This window comes from Salmo salar, chromosome 11 (assembly GCF_965601325.2).
Source record: "Salmo salar chromosome 11, fSalSal1, whole genome shotgun sequence".
Lineage (NCBI taxonomy): Eukaryota > Metazoa > Chordata > Actinopteri > Salmoniformes > Salmonidae > Salmo > Salmo salar.
In genome coordinates this window covers 6,009,206-6,033,166 of record NC_138301.1, presented here as the reverse complement: position 1 = coordinate 6,033,166, position 23,961 = coordinate 6,009,206, and the positions used below count along the sequence as shown (strand labels likewise).

Sequence of the window (23,961 nt, the reverse complement as noted above, 5' to 3'; positions counted from 1 at the left end):
CTCTGACCATTCCTTGGGCTTCTTGGCTCTGTTTATTGAACATTTAGGATCTTTGCTGTAACGTGACACATCCTTACGGCTCCCATAGGCTCTCAGAACCCGGGAAAAAGCTGAATGATGTAATTCCAGCCGCTGGCTGAAAAACTTTAGCGCCTTTGGTTAAGTGGTCTATCAGAGGACAATGAGCTGAGGCGCGTGCACGGGGCGACACCATGTTTTTAGTTTCTCTCTCTTTGTACTAAAACACAGATTCCCGGTCGGAATATTATTGCTTTTTTACGAGAAAAATTGCATAAAAATTGATTTTAACCTGTTAGGGCTAGGGGGCAGTATTGACACGGCTGGATAAAAAACATACCCGATTTAATCTGGTTACCACTCCTACCCAGTAACTAGAATATGCATATACTTATTACATATGGATAGAAAACACCCTAAATTTTCTAAAACTGTTTGAATGGTGTCTGTGAGTATAACAGAACTCAAATGGCAGGTCAAAACCTGAGAGATTCCTTTACAGGAAGTGGCCTGTCTGACCATTTCTTGAACTTCTTTTCCATCTCTATCATTTACTAAGGATCTCTGCTCTAACGTGACACTTCCCACGTCGTCCATAGGCGCTCAGAGCCCGGGAAAAAACAGAATGTCGTCATTCCAGCCCCAGGCTGAAACACATTATCGCCTTTCTCAAGTGGCCGATCAAGGGACACTGGCTTATGCGCGTGACCCCGACCGCCCCCGCCTTTGGGATTTTTTCCTCTGTTTGCCGAAAAGGAGATTCCCTGTCGGAATATTATTGCTTTTCTACGAGAAAAATGTCGTAAAAATTGATTTTAAACAGCGGTTGACATGCTTCGAAGTACGGTAATGGAATACTTAGAATTTTATTGTCACGAATTGCGCCGTGCGCGCGACACTTCTTTACTATTTCGGATAGTGTCTGGAACGCACGAACAAAACGCCGCTATTCGGATATAACGATGGATTATTTTGGACCAAACCAACATTTGTTATTGAAGTAGCAGTCCTGGGTGTGCATTCTGACGAAGAACAGCAAAAGGTAATCAACATTTTTCTTATAGTAAATCTGACTTATGGTGAGGGCTAAACTTGGCGGGTGTCTAAATAGCGAGCCCGTGATGCCTGGGCTATGTACTTAGAATATTGCAAAATGTGCTTTCACCAAAAAGCTATTTTAAAATCGGACATATCGAGTGCATAGAGGAGGTCTGTATCTATAATTCTTAAAATAATTGTTATGCTTTTTGTGAACGTTTATCGTGAGTAATTTAGTAAAATGTTAGCGAATTCCCCGGAAGTTTGCTAGTTCCCCGGGGGGTATGCTAGTTCTGAACGTCACATGGTAATGTAAAAAGCAGGTTTTTGGTATAAATATGAACTTGATTGAACAAAACATGCATGTATTGTATAACATAATGTCCTAGGGTTGTCATCTGATGAAGATCATCAAAGGTGAGTGCTGCATTTAGCTGTCTTCTGGGTTTTGGTGACATTATATGCTGGCTTGAAAAATGGGTGTCTGATTATTTCTGGCTTGGTACTCTGCTGACATAATCTAATGTTTTGCTTTCGTTGTAAAGCCTTTTTGAAATCGGACAGTGTGGTTAGATTAACGAGAGTCTTGTCTTTAAATGGCTGTAAAATAGTCATATGTTTGAGAAATTGAAGTAATAGGATTTTTAAGGTTTTGAAAATCGCGCCACAGGATAGCAGTGGCTGTTACGTAGGTGGGACGAATTCGTCCCGCCTAGCCTAGAGAGGTTAAACAGCGGATGACATGCTTCGAAGTACAGTAATGGAATATTTAGATTTTTTTAGTCACGAAATGCGTCGGGCGCGTAACCCTTATTTACCCTTTCGGATAGTGTCTTGAACGCACGAACAAAACGCCGCTATTTGGATATAACTATGGATTATTTGGGACCAAACCTACATTTGTTATTGAAGTAGAAGTCCTGGGAGTGCATTCTGATGAAGAACAGCAAAGGTAATAACATTTTTCTTATAGTAAATCTGACTTTGGTGAGGGCTAAACTTGGTGGGTGTGTAAATAGCTAGCCCTGTGATGCCGGGCTATCTACTTAGAATATTGCAAAATATGCTTTCACCGAAAAGCTATTTTAAAATCGGACATAGCGAGTGCATAGAGGAGTTCTGTATCTATAATTCTTAAAATAATTGTTATGTTTTTTGTGAACGTTTATCGTGAGTAATTTAGTAAATTCACCAGAAGTTTGCGGTGGGTATGCTAGTTCTGAACGTCACATGCTAATGTAAAAAGCTGGTTTTTGATATAAATATGAACTTGATTGAACAAAACATCCATGTATTGTATAACATAATGTCCTAGGTGTGTCATCTGATGAAGATCATCAAAGGTTAGTGCTGCATTTAGCTGTGGTTTGGGTTTATGTGACACTATATGCTAGCTTGAAAAATGGGTGTCTGATTATTTCTGGCTGGGTACTCTGCTGACATAATCTAATGTTTTGCTTTCGTTGTAAAGCCTTTTTGAAATCGGACAGTGTGGTTAGATTAACGAGAGTCTTGTCTTTAAAATGGTGTAAAATAGTCATATGTTTGAGAAATTGAAGTAATAGCATTTCTAAGGTATTTGAATAACGCGCCACAGGATTCCACTGGCTGTTATGTAGGTGGGACGATTTCGTCCCACCGACCCCAGAGAGGTTAAAAGTTGAGAGCTTACGCCGCAGTACTTACAGGTACCCAGCATCACGGCTTCATTGCTCCAGACCACCGCAGGGGGGAGTTAGAGCACTCATTATGTATTTGTGTGCCAAGGTTTTTGTATGACCAATCATATCGAGTGGTTCCAATGGCAAATTTGACGTTATGGCACCCGTCGCTAGTGACTTTCTTCAGCAAAGATGTCTGACAAAAACATTACGGTGGAAGCAAATGTAAGTAATTATAACATCATAACGAGTCAAGCAGAAATGTACAATTGAGAGGAATATGTTACGTAATGTAGAGACAAACGATTGTGCATATTTTTTGTGATTAATTACATTTTACGAAAATCGCTATTTAGCAAGTCTTTTTTTTCAGTCATATCCAATACCAAGTGTATCAAACTCCATTCTTTGAATGATGCTGTGTCTGCATGTATGTATTACAATTATACACTTCAACAGTGTTTACCACTCCTGCTCCTGGGACATCAATGATTACACATTGTAACTATGCAATAGACTAGAAACATGATTTAACCTGTTTAGGATAGGGGGCAGTATTTTCAAGGCCGGATAAAAAATGTACCCGATTTAATCTGGTAATTACTCCTGCTCAGAAACTAGAATATGCATATAATTATTTGATTTGGATAGAAAACACCCTAAAGTTTCTAAAACTATTTGAATGGTTTCTGTGAGTATAACAGAACTCATATAGCAGGCCAAAACCTGAGAAGAGTCCATACAGGAAGTGCCCTGTCTGACCATTTCTTGTCCTTCTATAGCCTCTTTATCGAAAATAGAGGATCTCTGCTGTAACGTGACATTTTCTAAGGCTCCCATAGGCTCTCAGAAGGCGCCAGAACGGGGAATGATGACTCTGCAGTCCCTGGGCGAAAAACAGTAGGGGTTTTGGAAAGTGGTCGTTCTGAGAACAATGACACGGGTTCGCGCGTGCATGTGAAGACTCCATTTTCTATTTTCAGTGTTTGAACGAAAACAAGGTCTCCCGGTCGGAATATTATCGCTATTTTACGAGAAAAATCGCATAAAAATTGATTTTAAACAGCGTTTGACATGCTTCGAAGTACGGTAATGGAATATTTTGACATTTTTTGTCACGATATGCGCCGGCGCGTCACCCTTCGGATAGTGTCTTGAACGCAAGAACAAAACGCAGCTATTTGGATATAACTATGGATTATTTGGAACCAAAACAACATTGGGTGTTGAAGTAGAAGTCCTGGGAGTGCATTCTGACGAAGAACAGCAAAGGTAATCCAATTTTTCTTATAGTAAATCTGAGTTTGGTGAGTGCCAAACTTGGTGGGTGTCAAAATAGCTAGCCATGATGGCCGGGCTATCTACTCAGAATATTGCAAAATGTGCTTTCACCGAAAAGCTATTTTAAAAATCGGACACCGCGATTGCATAATGGAGTTCTTTATCTATAATTCTTAAAATAATTGTTATGTTTTTTGTGAATGTTTATCGTGAGTAATTTAGTCAATTCAGCGGAAGTTTTCGGTGGGTATGCTAGTTCTGAACGTCACATGCTAATGTAAAAAGCTGGTTTTTGATATAAATATGAACTTGATTGAACAAAACATTCATGTATTGTATAACATAATGTCCTAGGAGATTCATCTGATGAAGATCATCAAAGGTTAGTGCTGCATTTAGCTGTGGTTTTGGTTTTTGTGACATTATATGCTAGCTTGAAAAATGGGTGTGTGATTATTTCTGGCTGGGTACTCTCCTGACATAATCTAATGTTTTGCTTTCGTTGTAAAGCCTTTTTGAAATCGGACAATGTGGTTAGATAAAGGAGAGTCTTGTCTTTAAAATGGTGTAAAATAGTCATATGTTTGAAAAATGGACGTTTTTGGATTACTGAGGTGTTTGTAATTAAATGACGTAAATGTAAATGTAAATAAACTGAATGACAAAAACAACAAACCGTGACGCTCTATCATTGGATATTGGCGAGGCGTTCCGCTAGCGGCACATCTAGAGTAAAGGCTGATTTGTAATTCATATATACAGAAAAAATACCAGTACACTACACTTCCTATGCATATCTAACACCCTTCATCTGCATTAATCTGAGGAGGTTCTCCCAGCCATGTGGACGATTGCAAACAGGGCAGAAAAGTTTGTCACCAGAGCAGTTTAGAGCATGTTACTATTTGCCTGTGAATAACCAGACCTTCATACAAACTCACTATGCTGAACTCTTGAAGCACAACCGAAGGTGCTGCCATAATCCTGCCAGCACGCCCACAAGCGAGCCACTCAGGCGGAGAATGACGTATGGAAGAGGGCGAGGAATGAGATGGAAGTAACAATCCAGGCTATTTGCTCTGAGACCGGCATAATAATGTAATGAAACAAGCAGAGAGGAGGTTTTGAACCCTCAACATTCTAGCCCGAAGTCCAGCACGCTATCGACTTTGCCAAAATGTATTAATTGGGGTTGGGGCCGATGGTGGCTAAAAACACTTTATCAACTGGAATCTTTAACAAGTGCAAAATGGAAAAAGTTTTATTATTAGTTTTTCACAAGCGTAGCAGGCTGTGAATTCTGCTAACAACGTTTCTAGGATGGGCTATTAGCTGAACAATAGACTATTCAACCTTTACTAAAGAATTGTCTAATAGCCGTGCTAGGTGTGTTTTTATTTACAGTAGTGATGGACAACTGGAGGCATTTTGAAAACGGGTTTTCAAACACTTGTTTTTCACAAGTGTACTGTAGTAATGTAGCAGGTGTAGCCCATCATGCAAATGTTTCCTATTAGCAGGACAATACACTTTTTATAGCCCGGCTGCTGTTGTGAAAATCCCTCAACTTGCAATGCATTTGATGCTGAAGTACTCTAAAGTGTTACATTTCTAACTCAAAACAGCAGTACAGTATTTCTTCATCAACTGCTTTATGCTTCCGTTAATAAAATAACGAGAAAAAATACATTCAAATGCAAATGTTTGTTTAAACTACATTTTAGTCGCACTTCCACCCAGCTCCATGACCACAGGTAAAACCTTGCTGAGATGATCAATGTATTTGTTGCATTGTTGTATCGTCAATTTCTCTAGCCAAAGCATCTTGATGGCCTTGACCAGTTCATCTTTGCTTGTCGGCTTGGCAGACTTTATTTATTTATTTTATTTTATTTGACTTTTATTTAACCAGGTAGGCTAGTTGAGAACAAGTTCTCATTTGCAACTGCGACCTGGCCAAGATAAAGCAAAGCAGTTTGACACATACAACACAGAGTTACACATGGAATAAACATATAATCAATAATACAGTAGAAAAATCTATATACAGCATGTGCAAATGAGGTAAGATAAGAGAGATAAGGCAGTGGGACTTGTCACGTCCTGACCATAGAAAGATGTTATTTTCTATGGTAGAGTAGGTCAGGGCGTGACCTACAAATCCTCTGTTGGGGGATCCGCGGGATAAGAAGGTTATGTGTACTGCACCAGAGCCGCCATAGACAGTAGTTACCCACCCTACCCTCCCTTTTGTTTTTTGGGGGGGGGTTTTGGGGGGGAGGTTTGTTGTTGTTTTTGTTTAGGTGGGGGGGTACTGTCATGAACTTCAAAGTTCTACTTTCCTCATGTCTTGAGTTGGTCTATGGTAGAGTAGGTCAGGGCGTGACAGGTTTTTTTCTTCTATGTTTTCTATTTCTATGTTGTCAGGTTCTAGTTTTGTATTTCTATGTTGGGGTTTTGTTTGGGATGATCTCCAATTAGAGGCAGCTGGTCCTCGTTTTCTCTAATTGGCGATCATACTTAAGTAGGGTTTTTTTCCACCTGGGTTTGTGGGAGATTATCTTTGAGTCAGTGTATGTTTCACCTCTGCGTCACGGTTTGTTGTTTTTGTCATTCAGTTTATTTACAGTTACATTGACGTCATTTAGCAGACGCTCTTATCCAGAGCAACTTACAAATTGGTGCATTCACCTTATGATATCCAGTGGAAACAACCCCTTTACAATAGTACATCTATATCTTTTTGGGGGTGTGGGGGGGGGGGGGGTAAAAGGATTACTTTATCCTATCCCAGGTATTCCTTAAGAGGTGGGGTTTCAGGTGTCTCCGGAAGGTGGTGATTGACTCCGCTGTCCTGGCGTCATGAGGGAGCTTATTCCACCATTGGGGTGCCAGAGCAGCGAACAGTTTTGACTGGGCTGAGCGGGAACTGTGCTTCCGCAGAGGTAGGGAGGCAAGCAGGCCAGAGGTGGATGAACGCAGTGCCCTTCTTTGGGTGTAGGGACTGATCAGAGCCTGAAGGTACGGAGGTGCCGTTCCCCTCACAGCTCCGTAGGCAAGCACCAAGGTCTTGTAGCAGATGCGAGCTTCAACTGGAAGCCAGTGGAGTGTGCGGAGGAGCGGGGTGACGTGCGAGAACTTGGCAAGGTTGAACACCAGACGGGCTGCGGCGTTCTGGATGAGTTGTAAGGGTTTAATGGCACAGGCAGGGAGCCCTGCCAGCAGCGAGTTCCAGTAATCCAGACAGGAGATGACAAGTGCCTGGATTAGGACCTGCGCCGCTTCCTGTGTAAGGCAGGGTCGTACTCTGCGAATGTTGTAGAGCATGAACCTACAGGATCGGGTCACCGCCTTGATGTTAGCTGAGAACGACAGGGTGTTGTCCAGGGTCACGCCAAGGCTCTTAGCACTCTGGGAGGAGGACACAATGGAGTTGTCAACCGTGATGGCGAGATCATGAAACGGGCAGTCCTTCCCCGGGAGGAAGAGCAGCTCCGTCTTGCCGAGGTTCCACACTGATATGTCTGCCAGACATGCAGAGATGCAATTCGCCACCTGGTTATCAGAAGGGGGAAAGGAGAAGATGAATTGTGTGTCGTCTGCGTAGCAATGATAGGAGAGACCATGTGAGGATATGACAGAGCCAAGTGACTTGGTGTATAGCGAGAATAGGAGAGGGCCTAGAACTGAGCCCTGGGGGACACCAGTGGTGAGAGCACGTGGTGCGGAGACGGATTCTCGCCACGCCACCTGGTAGGAGCGACCTGTCAGGTAGGACGCAATCCAAGAGTCAGCCCCGCCGGAGATGCCCAACTCGGAGAGGGTGGAGAGGAGGATCTGATGGTTCACAGTATCAAAGGCAGCAAATAGGTCTAGGAGGATGAGAGCAGAGGAGAGAGAGTTAGCTTTAGCAGTGCGGAGAGCCTCCGTGACACAGAGAAGAGCGGTCTCAGTTGAATGGCCAGTCTTGAAACCTGACTGATTTGGATCAAGAAGGTCATTCTGAGAGAGATAGCAAGAGAGCTGGCCAAGGACGGCACGCTCAAGAGTTTTGGAGAGAAAAGAAAGAAGGGATACTGGTCTGTAGTTGTTGACATCGGAGGGATCGAGTGTAGGTTTTTTGAGAAGGGGTGCAACTCTCGGAAGGGACGTAGCCAGCGGTCGAGGATGAGTTGATGAGCAAGGTGAGATAAGGGAGAAGGTCTCCGCAAATGGTCTGGAGAAGAAAGGAGGGGATAGGGTCAAGCGGGCAGGTTGTTGGGCGGCCGGCCATCACAAGTCGCAAGATTTCATCTGGAGAGAGAGGGGAGAAAGAGGTCAAAGCATAGGGTAGGGCAACGTGAGCAGGACCAGCGGTGTCGTTTGACTTAACAAACGAGGATCGAATGTCATCAACCTTCATTTCAAAATGGTTGACGAAGTCATCCGCAGAGTGGGAGGAGGGGGGAGGAGGATTCAGGAGGGAGGCGAAGGTGGCAAAGAGCTTCCTAGGGTTAGAGGCAGATGCTTGGAATTTAGAGTGGTAGAAAGTGGCTTTAGTAGCAGAAACAGAGGAAGACAATGTAGAGAGGAGGGAGTGAAAAGATGCCAGGTCCGCAGGGAGGCTAGTTTTCCTCCATTTCCGCTCGGCTGCCCGGAGCCCTGTTCTGTGAGCTCGCAATGAGTCATCAAGCCACGGAGCAGGAGGGGAGGACCGAGCCGGCCAAGAGGATAGGGGACATAGAGAGATTTATATGTAGAAATGTATATGTCTTGCATAGTTTCACAGTGTAAATAAAATGTGGAACGACACACACGCTGCACTTTGGTCCGCTCCTCCTTTCGACAACCGTGACAGGACTATCATTTGTTTTTCAACAGGACAGTGAACCAACACACCTCCAGGCTGTGTAAGGGCTATTTAACCTCTATGGGCTAGGCGGGACGTAATCGTCCCACCTACGTAACAGCCAGTGTAATCCAGTGGCGCGATTTTGAAATACCTTAAAAATCCTATTACTTCAATTTCTCAAACATATGACTATTTTACAACTATTTAAAGACAAGACTCTCGTTAATCTAACCACACTGTCCGATTTCAAAAAGGCTTTACAACGAAAGCAAAACATTAGATTATGTCAGCAGAGTACTCAGCCAGAAATAATCAGACACCCATTTTTCAAGCTAGCATATAATGTCACAAAAACCCAGAAGACAGCTAAATGCAGCACTAACCTTTGATGATCTTCATCAGATGACAACCCTAGGACATTATGTTATACAATACATGCATGTTTTGTTCAATCAAGTTCATATTTATATCAAAAAACAGCTTTTTACATTAGCATGTGACGTTCAGAACTAGCATACCCCCTGCAAACTTCCGGGGAATTTACTAACAATTTACTAAATTACTCACGACAAACGTTCACAAAAAGCATAACAATTATTTTAAGAATTATAGATACAGAACTCCTCTATGCACTCGATATGTCCGATTTTAAAATAGCTTTTTGGTGAAAGCACATTTTGCAATATTCTAAGTACATAGCCCAGCCATCACGGGCTAGCTATTTAGACACCCGGCAAGTTTAGCCTTCATCAAAATCAGATTTACTATTACAAAAGTTTGATTACCTTTTGTTGTCTTTGTCAGAATGCACTCCCAGGACTGCTACTTCAATAACAAATGTTGGTTTGGTCCAAAATAATCCATCGTTATATCCGAATAGCGGCGTTTTGTTTGTGCGTCCCAGACACTATCCGAAATGGTAAATCAGGGTCGTGCGCATGGCGCAATTCGTGACAAAAAATGTCTAAATATTCCATTACCGTACTTCGAAGCATGTCAACCGCTGTTTAAAATCAATATTTATGCAATTTATCTCGTAAAAAAGCGATAATATTCCGACCGGGAATCTCCTTTTCGGCAAACAGAGGAAAAAACACAAAGACGGGGGTGGCCACTGCACGCGCCTAAGCCCACAGTCCCTTGATCGGCCACTTGAGAAAGGCAATAATGTGTTTCAGCCTGGGGCTGAAATGACGACATTCAGGTTTTTCCCGGGCTCTGAGAGCCTATTGGAACCGTGGAAAGTGTCACGTTACCGCAGAGATCCTTTGTAATGGGATGAGATGTCAAAGAAAGACAATAAATGGTCAGACAGGCCACTTCCTGTAAAGGAATCTCTCAGGTTTTGACCTGCCATTTGAGTTCTGTTATACTCACAGACACCATTCAAACAGTTTTAGAAACTTTGGAGTGTTTTCTATCCAAAGCCAATAATTATATGCATATTCTAGTTACTGGGCAGGAATAGTAACCAGATTAAATCGGGTACGTTTTTTATCCAGCCGTGTCAATACTGTTTTATTTACCTAGCCCATAGAGGTTAACAGAAATTACTTTAATGCATTCAATATATTATTATTACAGTCTTTTACCATTCTCATTGTCGGAGTGGACACATTGTTTGCGGACTGCACAACCTAGGCTACACTTGTGAGGAACAGATTTTGGTTTATTTAATTTCAGAGTTGTCAATTTATTAATTGCATTATATTTGTAAGGCTCCAGTCAATGTTGAGTAAGGACGCACACCTGATTATGCATAGACGTAGGCCTAGGCTACCTGTCCTGCGCACAAATGTAGGCCTGTAAATGTTCCCATTTGGGGATCTGATAGTATTTCTGATTGTCTTAACTCACCACCACTGTGGAGCTTTTCAAAGTAAATGTCTTTCACCTCAAACAGCACGTAAACAAAGTCTGTTTTTACATCCATTCAGAATTACAATTGTTCCTCAATGTAGCCTATTTGAAAAATCTTTCCAGCTCTCTTTCAATAACCTCTCTACTCGGTGTGAAAGGGGAAAAAATGTCCTGCTCTGATCCAGTGGAAACTTCATAAAATAGGCTTACTACAAAGCTCATCACTAAGCTAAGGACCCTGGGACTAAACACCTCCCTCTGCAACTGGATCCTGGACTTCCTGACAGGCCGCCCCAGGTGGTAAGGGTAGGCAACAACACATCTGCCACGCTGATCCTCAATCCTGGGGCCCCTCAGGGGTACGTGCTTAGTCCCCTCCTGTACTCCCTGTTCACCCACGACTGCATGGCCAAGCATGATTCCAACATCTTCATGAAGTTTGCTGACGACACAACAGTGGTAGGCCTGATCACTGACAACTCTGAGACAGCCTATAGGGAGGAGGTCAGAGACCTGGCAGTGTGGTGCCAAGACAACAACCTCTCACTCAATGTGAACAAGACAAAGGAGCTGATCATGGCTATAGGAAAAGGAGGGCCAAACAGGCATCGACGGGGCTGAGGTGGAGTGGGTAGAGAGTTTCAAGTTCCTTGGTGTCCACATCACCAACAAACTATCATGGTCCAAACACACCAAGACAGTTGTGAAGAGGGCACGACAACACCTTTTCCCCGTGAGGAGACTGAAAAGATTTGTCATGGGCCCACAGATCCTCCAAAAGATCTACAGCTGCACCATCGAGAGGATCATGACCGGTTGCATCTCTGCCTGGTATGCAACTACTCGGCATCTGACCGTAAGGCGCTACAGAGGGTAGTGCGTACGGCCCAGTACATCACTGGAGCCAAGCTTCTTGACATCCAGGACCTATATACTAGACGGTGTCAGAGGAAAGCCCCAAAAATTGTCAAAGACTCCAGTAACCCAAGTCATAGACTGTTCTCTCTGCTACCACGCGGCAAGCGGTACCGGAGTGCCAAGTCTAGGACCAAAAGGCTCCTTAACAGCTTCTACCCCCAAGCCATAAGACTGCTGAACAGTTAATCAAATGGCCACCCGGACTATTTACACAGCTGCTTGCTGTTTATTATCTATGCATAGTCACTTTACAAATTACCTTGACTAACCTGTACCCCCGCACATTGACTCGGTAAGGTCTACACCTGTTGTATTCAGCGCATGTGACTAATACAATTTGATTTCATTACTTCTTATCCCTTGTGCAAATAGCCTACAGCTGTGGCTTACTGGCATGGGAAACTCTGAGGGCCCAGAATATTTTATACAATGTTGCAAGTTTTCTAGTGCAAGCTTCAGGCTGGACCAATTTGATAGTTGATACAATGTTTCAAGTTCCTTTCACACAGGCCATGCTTAGCCAATATAGGATTTATAGGATATTTATTTTTTACAGGATGTTTTCTACCTGCAGGCTGCAATGTTTTTATTTGTTGGCTTTATGTTGGATATTTTCACATAGTTGGCAATGGCAATAGAAGTTACTTTTAGAATTTAGATTAAACACATGATAATGATTTTGAGATACGAAGAATATGAAAATCATAACTGGCACGCAGATCGGTAGAAATGGTAAGATAATTTGGCACACCAAATGGAAAAGGTTACCGACCCCTGGTGTAGCCTATTACCGGCAACTTAATGGCAGAATCTGCGAAGGCCAGCAGTGGCTGGAGGAGGTGGGTCGAGAACAGTTTTTTTTCTTTTGATTAGGCTATCTTGATCTCTGGCTCTCTCTTGAGCCTTTTGTCTGTCTTAATTATTTAACCATGTTAGAATGGGCAAAAGTGTGACCTAAGCAACTTTGAGCATGGTATTATCGGCTGTGCAAGGCGCGCTGGATCCAGTATCTCCGCCCCTAAAAAACATCGGTCAAACAGCTTGTTGATGAGAGAGGTCGAAGGAGCTAATCGTGCAAGCTAACAGGTGGGCCACAAACTGACAAATAACAGTGCAGTACAACAGTGGTGTGCAGAAGGGCATCACGGAACACACAACTCGTCGATCCTTGTCATGGATGGGCTATTGCAGCGGACAACCACACCTGGTTCCACTCCTATCAGCTAAAAACAAGAAGAAGTGGTTCCAGTGGAGGGGAGATGAATAGATGGAAGGGCTTTTAGGAGAGGAAAAGGAAGGTTACCCACTGCCCTGGGTGTTTGATTAGAGGAGGAGGGGTGCATGAGTGGTGATAGGGAGAGGAGGACAGGGGTGTAGAGGGTACCCATCCAGCCCTGTGTGAGCAGCCCTTATTGATGTGTGCTCTCGGGATAAAAACCTGTAATTGGCCCTGTACCTCCACTAGGCCCTCTGTTTGCTCAGACAACAGGCAGAACAAATGGTGTGTGTGTGTGTGTATATGTGTGTTTGTGTGTGTGTTCGTGAGTGTGTGTGTGTGCACGCAGGCCTTCGTGTGTGGGTGCGTGTGCGCATCTGTGTGTGTGTGGTCATTTGAGAAACATTTGGAGGCATGCCAATCCTTTGTCATGGTATCTGGTGAGTGATGTGGGTGAGACCCTTATCCTCTGAGCACACCTGTGCACCTTCAGGGGTGAGGTGGGGGGGACAGTAAAGGAGACAATAGGAGAGGGGGTATAGCAAGGGATGTCGTGGCGACAGGGAGGGATAGAAATGTGGGCTTTTTTGGATGGCGACAGGGGGTGGTGAAAAGGAGGTAGGGGAGAGACAGAGAAGGACAAAATAGAGCGAGTGAGGGAGGTGAGGAGAAGAGCGGGGACAGAGAGAGGAGAGGTTACATATGGGTGGAGGGTAGACCGCCATGTAAGGTTCCCCGTTGCCTTACAGCTGCTGGCCCAGCTGTCCCTTAGACCAGAGACAGAAAAGAGAGAGTAGGCCCACATACCACCAGTGTTCCTGCTAGATGCCCTTGAAAGAGAGAGGAGAGGGAGCTAGTTTGTTTTTTTCTGAGGGGTATGATACTTTAATTATGTATCTGAGTATTCATTTACAATAAGAGTTAGGTAATATCTTGGAGAAAGAGAAAATTATTGTATCAGTACTCTGTCTCTCTCTCTCACAAACACACACACACACACAGAGTGACACACACACACACACACACACACACACACACACACACACACACACACACACACACACACACACGACACACCCTGGTATAAAATGCCATACTTGCGTAAGACCTTTTTGACAGCAAGCTCACCACAAACTGTGCACCACCAACAGAAATAAACGAGGGGGAAAACTATGTTTTTCCATCCATCAGTTGAGCGTATTCAGCACTCTCTGTGGTTCTTTGTGCTTCGTCTAAATGGAGGGACGATGGTATGGAAGTGTTCCATACATGCTCTCCACCAAAGACTGTGGTCTTATTTAAATGACCAAATCATTGTTCCCTTCCTTTCTTTGATGAATCCCTCCCTCCTTGCTTCAAGTAGTCAAACAGGGACTTCTTTACAGAAGAAATCTATAGAACTAGCACTTAACTGCCAAATCTTATGTCATAAGTGAGTGGCTAATAAGAAAGGCTAACTCCAACCAGCTCTGATTAAGCCTGAATACAATAAGGGACACAGGCTAACTCCAACCAGCTCTGATTAAGCCTGAATACAATAAGGGACAGCGTGACATCTGCCAGAACCACTGCTCTGTTCGGGGGAACTTTTTCAATGGAGGGGGGTTGCCTTTTGTGTTATTAAATTGAAAAGACAACAACCTTAACTCATCCTCATTTGATGGTGTGAGGAATCAGATCTTGTCCAACTGTGTGCTATTTTGCTTTGAAGATAATTGTTCCTTTGCTCCAGATTGGTTTTATTTGGTGTTTTGTCTTAGTTTGCGGAGGAACTGTTTAGTGATTTGTGTGTGGCTGTGTGTTGTTTTAGTTGCTGCTCCAATGGGTGCTTATTGTTTGAAATCATGTAACCCCCCCTTCTATACCACCTGGACTAATTCCTTTAAAGGGTCAATGAGAAGGTTCCAATGTTGTTCTTGTGTTTCAGAAATAAAGACAACATACGCTTCTTTCAATACATATATTTGTCTCGCTATCTCTCTCTCTCTGTCTTTCTCTCTCTGTCTTACTCTCTCTCCATCCAGGCTTGCCCCATCCATTTGCCATAACAGTATTTGAGGATAGCCTATACTGGACAGACTGGCACACCAAGAGCATCAACAGTGCCAACAAGTTCACGGGCAAGAACCAGGAGATCATCAGAAACAAGCTGCACTTCCCCATGGATATACACACACTGCACCCGCAGAGACAGCCCGCAGGTCAGTCACACACACACGCACACACAATCTAAAACATACACATGCTCTGTCATGCACACACAAACGCACACGCACTCACACACACACACACACACGACACACACACACACACACACACACACACCACCTACAGATGAACTCTGTTAGTCAGTAACACACTTGTACACTCACTCAGTCACTCACTCACTCAGTGCTTCTAACCTCTCCCCCCTCTCTTCTCCAGGTGGGCGTAACCGATGTGGGACCAACAACGGGGGCTGCAGCCACCTCTGTCTCCCTGGCAACAAGACCTATACCTGCGACTGCCCCACGGGCTTCAAGAAAGTGGACCAGCATAACTGTGCCCTGAGTGAGTATACTTACTGGCCTACAAGAACACACTTTAGGTAGAATACTTGAATATTTGTTGATGTTTTTATGTGATGATTTAGAGTTGTAAATCTTTTTGTGTTAATTTAGTCATTACTTTATTCTAAATATAAACTCAATGTTTGCTAAGTACATTTTCAGTCCAGTTAGCTGATGTTAAAGGGCAACCACTTTAAACCTCTTTTTCATTATCTTCAGCACAATACCAGTGTCTACATATGTGAAAACGGCATATTTATGCGTTTTATATATATTTTAAAATACAGTGATTTTTAAAACACTATGAGATTTGCGGTGACGTGGAGAGCAAGAAAATACCCTCCCTCTGGCTAGAAACTCGTTCCAGGTTTTTCTTACTTTTAATCCTACCCTGTGAAGTCACAGAGAAGCATTTTTTTAGCACCTTTCTTCTTGTCTTGCTTCTTATCTAGCTGTTTTCACATATGTAGACACTGGTTTGGTGCTGGAGATAATGAATGTGAGGTTGAAAGGTGGCTGAATTGCCCTCACTAGAAAGCCAAATACATTGCTAAGGGGTACGCTAGTGTGGACAATTCGAACAGAGCCTTGGTGTATGTTGTTGTGTGTGTTGTGATGACCCCGTTGTTAAACCTAGAGCACTGACAGAAGACCTTTGGTCTTTGATCAGGTCTTGACAAGTTCCTGCTTTTTGCCCGAAGGACGGACATCCGACGAATCAGCTTCGACACCGAGGACATGTCGGATGACGTCATCCCGCTGGCCAACATACGCAATGCCGTGGCACTGGACTGGCACGCCGAGGAGGGCTTCATCTACTGGACTGACGTCACCACCGACTCCATCAACCGGGCCCAGTGGGACGGCTCAAGGCAGGAGGTCAGTTCTGCCCCATATTATTTTCTTTCTAAGTTAGTCATTTAGCAGATGCTCCTATCCAGAGCCGCTTACTTTAATTGAATGCACCTTCCATTGTACAGTAAGTGAGACAGCCACCCATCAAGATCATCACAAGTAAAATAGCTAGTAATAGAGAAAATAGTTTACTGTTATAGTGGTGGATGTTTTGTCTAATCCTTGATAAGATACAATTGTTTGGGGGAATAATTTTAGCTGATGAGGTCAGAGTATTGAGAAAAGTCCCTTGCACTTTACTTTTAACAAAATGTCGCCACCATGAGTGTGGCGACAGCTGTTTGACTTTGTTGCTATGGGGGAGTATTTCATTGAAGTTACTGTACTGTATTGAAATGAGTTGTTATTGTGTGTGTCAGGTGGTGGTGGACACCAGTCTGGAAAGTCCAGCCGGTCTGGCTATTGACTGGGTGACCAACAAACTCTACTGGACCGATGCAGGTAAGGAACGGTGTTCTAGATTTAAATTACTATTGGGTAGTTGTACCACTGTGTATCATGTCAGCTATAGACTACCAGGAAGTCTTTATTGACTAGTCTTTATTGAGTAATTTGTTGTACAAACAATAATTAATTGTGTGTGTGTGTGTGTGTGTGTGTGTGGTGTGTGTGTGTGTGTGTGTGGGTGTGTGTGTGTGTGTGTGTGTGTGTGTGTGTGTGTGTGTGTGTGTGTGTGTGTGTGAAATCAGGTACAGATCGTATCGAGGTATCTAATGCAGACGGGAGCATGCGTACCGTCCTGATCTGGGAGAATCTGGACCGACCCAGGGACATTGTGGTTGACCCAATTGGAGGGTGAGTCAGAGGTCAAGGGTTAATATCAGGTGTCAGATGTCCAATGACACCACTAACAATAGTTTACAGAGTAGCATGTAAACATGCAGTCCAATAAGTAGGTAAAATACTACTGAAGGAAATATCAGGTAGAGTCCTCCCAAAAAGTTAGCGCTGCATGGATTTTGTTGTTTACCACAGACACCTAATCTGAACATACAGTATACAGAGTACTTTTGCATACCACAATCATGTACAGTTTACTGATGCATGATTTTCCCTGAGTACCATAGATACATGTACTGGACAGACTGGGGTGTGAGTCCTAAGATAGAGCAGGCAGGGATGGACGCATCCAGCCGTATTGTCATCATCTCTTCCAACCTGACGTGGCCTAACGGACTGGCAATTGACTACCAAACACAGCGCCTGTACTGGGCCGATGCAGGGATGAAGACCATCGAGTTTGGCAACTTTGACGGCTCAGACAGACAGGTGAGGTGGTCTTGAAGGGATAGTCTTTAAAGTTGTAGCCCATTTTTCAACATATTTTTATTTGTTGGATGAGTATTTAATCAAGTGAGACTTTTTACTCTGTAAATCAGAATACTGGCTAATATTTTTATTCCCTGTCCCTCTCCCCTCCATTGGTGTCCAGGTGTTAATTGGCAGTCAGTTGCCCCACCCCTTTGGGCTGACTCTGCATGAGGAGAAGCTCTATTGGACAGACTGGCAGTCCAAGAGCATCCAGAGTGCCAACAAAATGACTGGCCTGGGACGACAGACACTCGCCGAGAACCTGGAGAACCTCATGGATATTCACATGTTCCATCGCTACCGCACCACCGGTGTGTGTGTGTGTGTGTGTGTGTGTGTGTGTGTGTGTGTGTGTGTGTGTGTGTGTGTGTGTGTGTGTGTGTGTGTAAATGCGTGGGTGCGTGTTAGTGCGTGCCCTGTTGGCCCTCTGAGTATTTTCTGACAAGATACTAGACCGCAACACCAGGTCCAGTGACCCTCCCTGTCACTAGGGGGATTAGGGGCCAGGTAAACTGATCCTATATATGGGGTTCAGAGGACAAAAAGCACCTGGGGCTCATACCAGGCTGAAGCAGCACTGATCAGAGTAGGGATGTCAAATGTTCAGCCTGCTGCACATATCCCATGGAGGCTCTAGTCTAGAGCGCCTGGTTAAATTGTGTTTGAGATCATTTTTAAACTGTTAAATGAGTGAGAAATATATGTCATTGTTGCAATAGTTTGTGAGTGGGCAACATATACTAAATTTTATATTGCGCTCTCTCCCACCTCTGTCCCTCACTCTCTAGTGCGGACCCCCTGTGCGGTGAATAATGGGGGCTGCAGTCACCTGTGTCTGTTGGCCCCACCCCCTAAAGGCTCCAGCTGTGCCTGTCCTACTGGCATCAACCTTCAGCTGGACGGAAAGACCTGCGCACACGGTAACATAGCAACAATATTGTATTATTATACTACCAGCACCCATTGTACAACAACCCATGGTACATTGGATGTTTTGGTGCCTCTGGGGCAATTTAGACACCTGCTTGAGGACCTTATTACTGATGAATGACCTTGTTGTGTTTCTGCTTGCATTTTGTATTTTCTGAAATTCAGAGCTCTTCTGTAAAAGAGACCTTGGTAAAATAAAGGTTAAAAAAACAACAATATACCATATATCTCATCACCTTAACACAATTAACTACAGAGATATTGATGTGTGTAAATAAACTACGTCTTCTAAGATACTACAAGTAGATTGATAACAATGGTTCATTGATATAACAAAATATTGTCTCATCGTTGATTTAAAGGAGAGAGAAAAAAACATAGTTTAGTATTTTGTTCATTAGCATGCTGTTGATATGGTCCCAACAACTGTGCATGTCAGCAGTAAAGTTTTCAAGATGGAGCACTTTCATTAAAAATCTGAAAGTGGGATGATAATGTGTTTTGCATTATCATCACACTCTTTGCTTTGTACTATATGTGCTCTGTCTTGAAAACGTTACTGCTGACATCTATTTATTTACTACCTTCACCGTCAAGGCCAAAGCTGTGATACAGTATTTGCAGCCGATTGATTCTTAAAGAATATCACTTACCAATGCCTCATAAATTTAGTTCAACTGTTTAACCTCATCATAATCCTAAGTATAAGGTGGTTTTATGCCATGTCCGGTACTCTCCATACTGATAGTGTTGTGTCTCTTGGTTGTAGGGATGAGTAGTTTCCTGATCTTTGCACGACGTACCGATATCAGGATGGTCTCTCTGGACATCCCCTACTTTTCTGATGTGGTGCTGGCTGTCAACGGATCCATGAAAAACACCATCGCCATCGGGGTAGACCCCAAAGAGGGTATGTGTGTGCATCTGTGCGTGTGTTTCAGCTTTTCTGTGATCACAGTGTGGTATGAACAGGAAAATGAGAAAGGTCTGCACTTACACTACTGTTCAAAAGTTGGGGTCACTTAGAAATGTTCTTGTTTTTGAAGGAAAAGCACATTTTTTTGGTCCATTAAAATAACATCCAATTGATCAGAAATACAGTGTAGACATTGTTAATGTTGTAAATGACTATTGTAGCTGGAAACGGCAGATTTTTTAATGGAATATCTGCATAGGCGTACAGAGGCCAACTATCAGCAACCATCACTTCTGTGTTCCAATGGCACTTTGTGTTAGCTAATCCAAGTTTATAATTTTAAAAGGCTAATTGATCATTAGAAAACCCTTTTGCAATTACGTTAGCACAGTTTTTCCAGCAGCAGACTATGATCAATAATGTCAAAAGCTGTACTGAAGTCTAACAAGACAGCCCCCACAATAATTGTATCATTAATTTCTCTCAGCCAATCATCAGTAATTTGTGTAAGTGCTTTTTGAGCATCCTTCCCTATAAGCATGCTGAAATTCTGTTGTCAATTTGTTTACTGTAAATTTTTCCTGAAGTTTACTAAGGGTTGGTAACAGGCTGATTGGTCAGCTATTTGAGCCAGTAAAGGGGGCTTTACTATTCTTGGGTAGTGAAATGACTTTAGCTTCCCTCCTGGCCTGAGGGAACACACTTTCTAGTAGGCTTAAATTGAAGATGTGGCAAATAGGAGTGGCAATGTTGTCTGCTATTATCCTCAGTAATTTTCCATCCAGATTGTCAGCTTGTCATTGTTGATAGACAACAATAATTTTTTCACCTCTTCCACACTGACTTTACTGAATTCAAAATTACAATTCTTATCTTTCATCATTTGGTCCGATATACTTGGATGTCTAGTGTCAGCGTTTGTTGCTGGTGTGTCATCCCTAAGTTTGCTTATCTTGCCAATGAAAAAGTCATGAAAGTAGTTTGCAATATCAGTGGGCTTTGTGATGAATGAGCCATTTGATTCAATGAATGAAGGAGCCGAGTTGGCTTTTTTTCCCAAAATGTAATTTAAGGTGCCCCAAAGCTTTTTACTATCATTCTTTATAGAATTTATCTTTGTTTCATAGTGTAGTTTATTTTTATTTAGTTTAGTCACATGATTTCTTAATTTGCAGTACGTTTGCCAATCAGTTGGGCTGCCAGACTTAATTGCCATACCATTTGCCTCATCCCTCTCAACCATACAATTCTTCAATTCCTCATCAATTCAAGGGGATTTAACAGTTTTTACAGTCATTTTCTTAATGGGTGTGTGCTGTGCTGTTTTTAACTACCCTGGTAGGTTAACTGACAACCTGATCCAGGTTACAGTTTAAAGTTTTTACCTGAAAAAGTACGTTCATCTCTAGGAGACAGAACGCGTCTCCTTCCTGAGCAGTATGATGGCTGTGTGATCCCATGGTGTTTATACTTGCATAATATTTATAATACAGATGAACGTGGTACCTTCAGGCGTTTAGAAATTGCTCCCAAGGATGAACCAGACTTGTGGAGGTCTACAATTATTTTTCTGAGGTCTTGTCTGATTTCTTTAGATTTTCCCATGGTTTCAAGCAGAGAGGCACTGAGTTGGAAGGTAGGCCTTGAAATACGTCCACGGGTACACCTCCACAGGTACACCTCCAATTGACTCAAATTATGTCAATTAGCCTATCAGAAGCTTCTAAAGCCATGACATCACAACATGTCAGTTCGTGCTGCAAGAGCTCTGATAGGTTGGTGGGCATCCTCTGAAAGTTGTCTTAATTACTGTGGAAGTCTGTGGAAGAGGGTGAGAACCATGAGCCTCCTAGATTTTGTATTGAAGTCAAGGTACCCAGAGAAGGACGGAATCTAGCTGGCCTCCGGCTACACCATGGTACTACCCCAGAGAGTGCTGTTGAGGCTACTGTAGACCTTCATTGCAAAACAGTGTTTTAATTAATTATTTGGTGACGTGAATATAGTTAGTATAGTTGTATCTATAAAGGATAACTTTTTAATGTTTTACTATTAAATATTTTTGAGGAGGAGGGTCCTTCCCTTCCTCCTTTGAGGAGCTTCCACTGATGTGCACACGCTGTTCCATTTGCACGCACTAACACTAAACAGTGACTAACAGTATGTCTTTGAAACCTTGCTGTGTGTGTCTACTGCCCCCTGCAGGTAAAGTGTACTGGTCAGACAGCACACTAAAGAAGGTGAGTAGAGCTAACATCAATGGGACGGCTCATGAGGATATTATCACTACAGGTGAGGGAAATAATCAATCAACTTTATTTCATAAAGCAAACATATCTGAATCACATTACAGATAGTACTAGGCTAGTGTCTTTTTTGTCTTTCTGCTGTATTATAGAGGAATATTCATCTATATTGCAAAACAAATGATCTGTTGCACTGAAATATTTCAACTTCTATACTTCTGCATACCCTTTGTTTTTCTCCTTTCTCTCTCACTTCCTCTAATCCTTTCTCTTCTCCCTAACTTTATCTCCTTCACTCCTTTCTTCCACACTTCCTCTTTACTTTTCTTTCTTTGTTTTCCTTCCTTCCTTCCGTCTTCCTCTCTCTTTCTCTCGTTCTCCAGGTCTGATAACCACTGATGGTCTGGCGGTGGATGCGGTGGGTCGAAAGATCTACTGGACTGACACCGGAACGAACCGGATCGAGGTGGCCAACCTGGACGGCTCCATGAGGAAGGTTCTGATCTGGCAGAACCTGGACAGCCCACGAGCGATCGCCCTTTACCACGAGATGGGGTAAGGAGTTAGAGTTTGGCTGTCAGTCAATTAAGGTTCACTGTGCACAGCAGTGTGTTTAGCTCCAGGTGCTGATTTTGCACTTGTTTTTCACTATTAATTTACTGAATAATCATATGCAGACTGTTAGTTAGTTCCTGTGAGAGAGTTAGTTCCTGTGTGTTTTATTGCAGGGCAATAAAAGTTGACCCGTCGTGAATTACAACCCAGCAATTTAGATTGAGCAATAGTTAGCCCTCCTTTGTCGGTCTTCTAACGACTTCCTGTGTGACATTAATTTCTCTCTCTCTCTCCTCCAGGTATATGTACTGGACAGACTGGGGGGAACATGCTAAGTTGGAGCGGTCAGCGATGGATGGCTTGGACCGTTTGGTTCTGATCAGTAACAACCTAGGCTGGCCTAACGGACTGGCCATCGACAGTGCCGGCTCACAAGTACTGTGGGCCGACGCTCACACAGAGGTCAGTCACCCTGTCCGAAAAGCTAAAGCTTCCGAGTGGCGCTGTGGTCTAAGGCATTGAATCTCAGTGCTAGAGGTGTCACTACAGACCCTGGTTTGATTCCAGGCTGTATCACAACTGGTAGTGATTGGGAGTCCCATAGGGCAGCGCACAATTGGCCCAGCATTGTCTGGGTTAGGGTTTGGCCGTGGTAGGCCATCATTGTAAATAAGAATTTGTTCTTAACTCTTACATCTAGACGTTCCGCTAGCGGAACACCTGCTCCAATATCCAATTATAGGCGTGGCGCGAAATACAAACTCCTCGAAAATCCGAAAACTTCAATTTTTCAAACATATGACTATTTTACACCATTTTAAAGACAAGACTCTCCTTTATCTAACCACACTGTCCAATTTCAAAAAGGCTTTACAGCAAAAGCGAAATATTAGATTATGTCAGCAGAGTACCAAGCCAGAAATAATCAGACACCCATTTTTCAAGCTAGCATATAATGTCACAAAAACCCAGAAGACAGCTAAATGCAGCACTAACCTTTGATGATCTTCATCAGATGACACTCCTAGGACATTATGTTATACAATACATGCATGTTTTGTTCAATCAAGCTTTTTACATTAGCATGTGACGTTCAGAACTAGCATTCCCACCGAACACTTCCGGTGAGTTTACTAAATTACTCACGATAAACGTTCACAAAAAACATAACAATTATTTTAAGAATTATAGATACAGAACTCCTTTATGCAATTGCTGTGTCCGATTTTAAAATAGCTTTTCGGTGAAAGCACATTTTGCATTATTCTGAGTAGATAGCTCGCCATCACGGGCTAGCTATTTTGACACCCACCAAGTTTGGTACTCACCAAACTCAGATTTACTATAAGAAAAATTGGATTACCTTTGCTGTTCTTCATCAGAATGCACTCCCAGGACTTCTACTTCAATAACAAATGTTGGGTTGATTCCAAATAATCCATAGTTATATCCAAATAGCGGTGTTTTGTTGTGCGTTCAAGACACTATCCGAAGGGTAACGAAGGGTGACACGCCCGGCGCGTTTCGTGACAAAAAAATTCAAAATATTCCATTACCGTACTTCGAAGCATGTCAAACGCTGTTTAAAATCAATTTTTATGCGATTTTTCTCGTAAAAAAAGCGATAATATTCCGACCGGGAGTCGTTGTTTTCGTTCAAAGACTGAAAATGAAAACATGGAGTCGTCTCGTGCACGCGTGCGCCAGTCTCATTGT

The 23,961-nt window shown here is 43.0% G+C and overlaps 1 protein-coding gene across 1 annotated transcript in view; it reads left to right on the top strand.

The window, feature by feature from the left end:
• Window positions 1-23,961, top strand: part of LOC106561901 (low-density lipoprotein receptor-related protein 4-like) — a 278,722-nt gene that overhangs the window by 224,983 nt on the left and 29,778 nt on the right. The window contains 12 exon segments of the mRNA XM_014126232.3: window positions 14,848-15,024; window positions 15,248-15,373; window positions 16,043-16,251; window positions 16,647-16,728; window positions 16,977-17,082; window positions 17,355-17,556; window positions 17,720-17,909; window positions 18,387-18,518; window positions 19,298-19,438; window positions 21,650-21,736; window positions 22,074-22,245; window positions 22,545-22,707. Of these exon segments, the coding sequence (XP_013981707.2) occupies window positions 14,848-15,024; window positions 15,248-15,373; window positions 16,043-16,251; window positions 16,647-16,728; window positions 16,977-17,082; window positions 17,355-17,556; window positions 17,720-17,909; window positions 18,387-18,518; window positions 19,298-19,438; window positions 21,650-21,736; window positions 22,074-22,245; window positions 22,545-22,707 (1,787 nt within the window).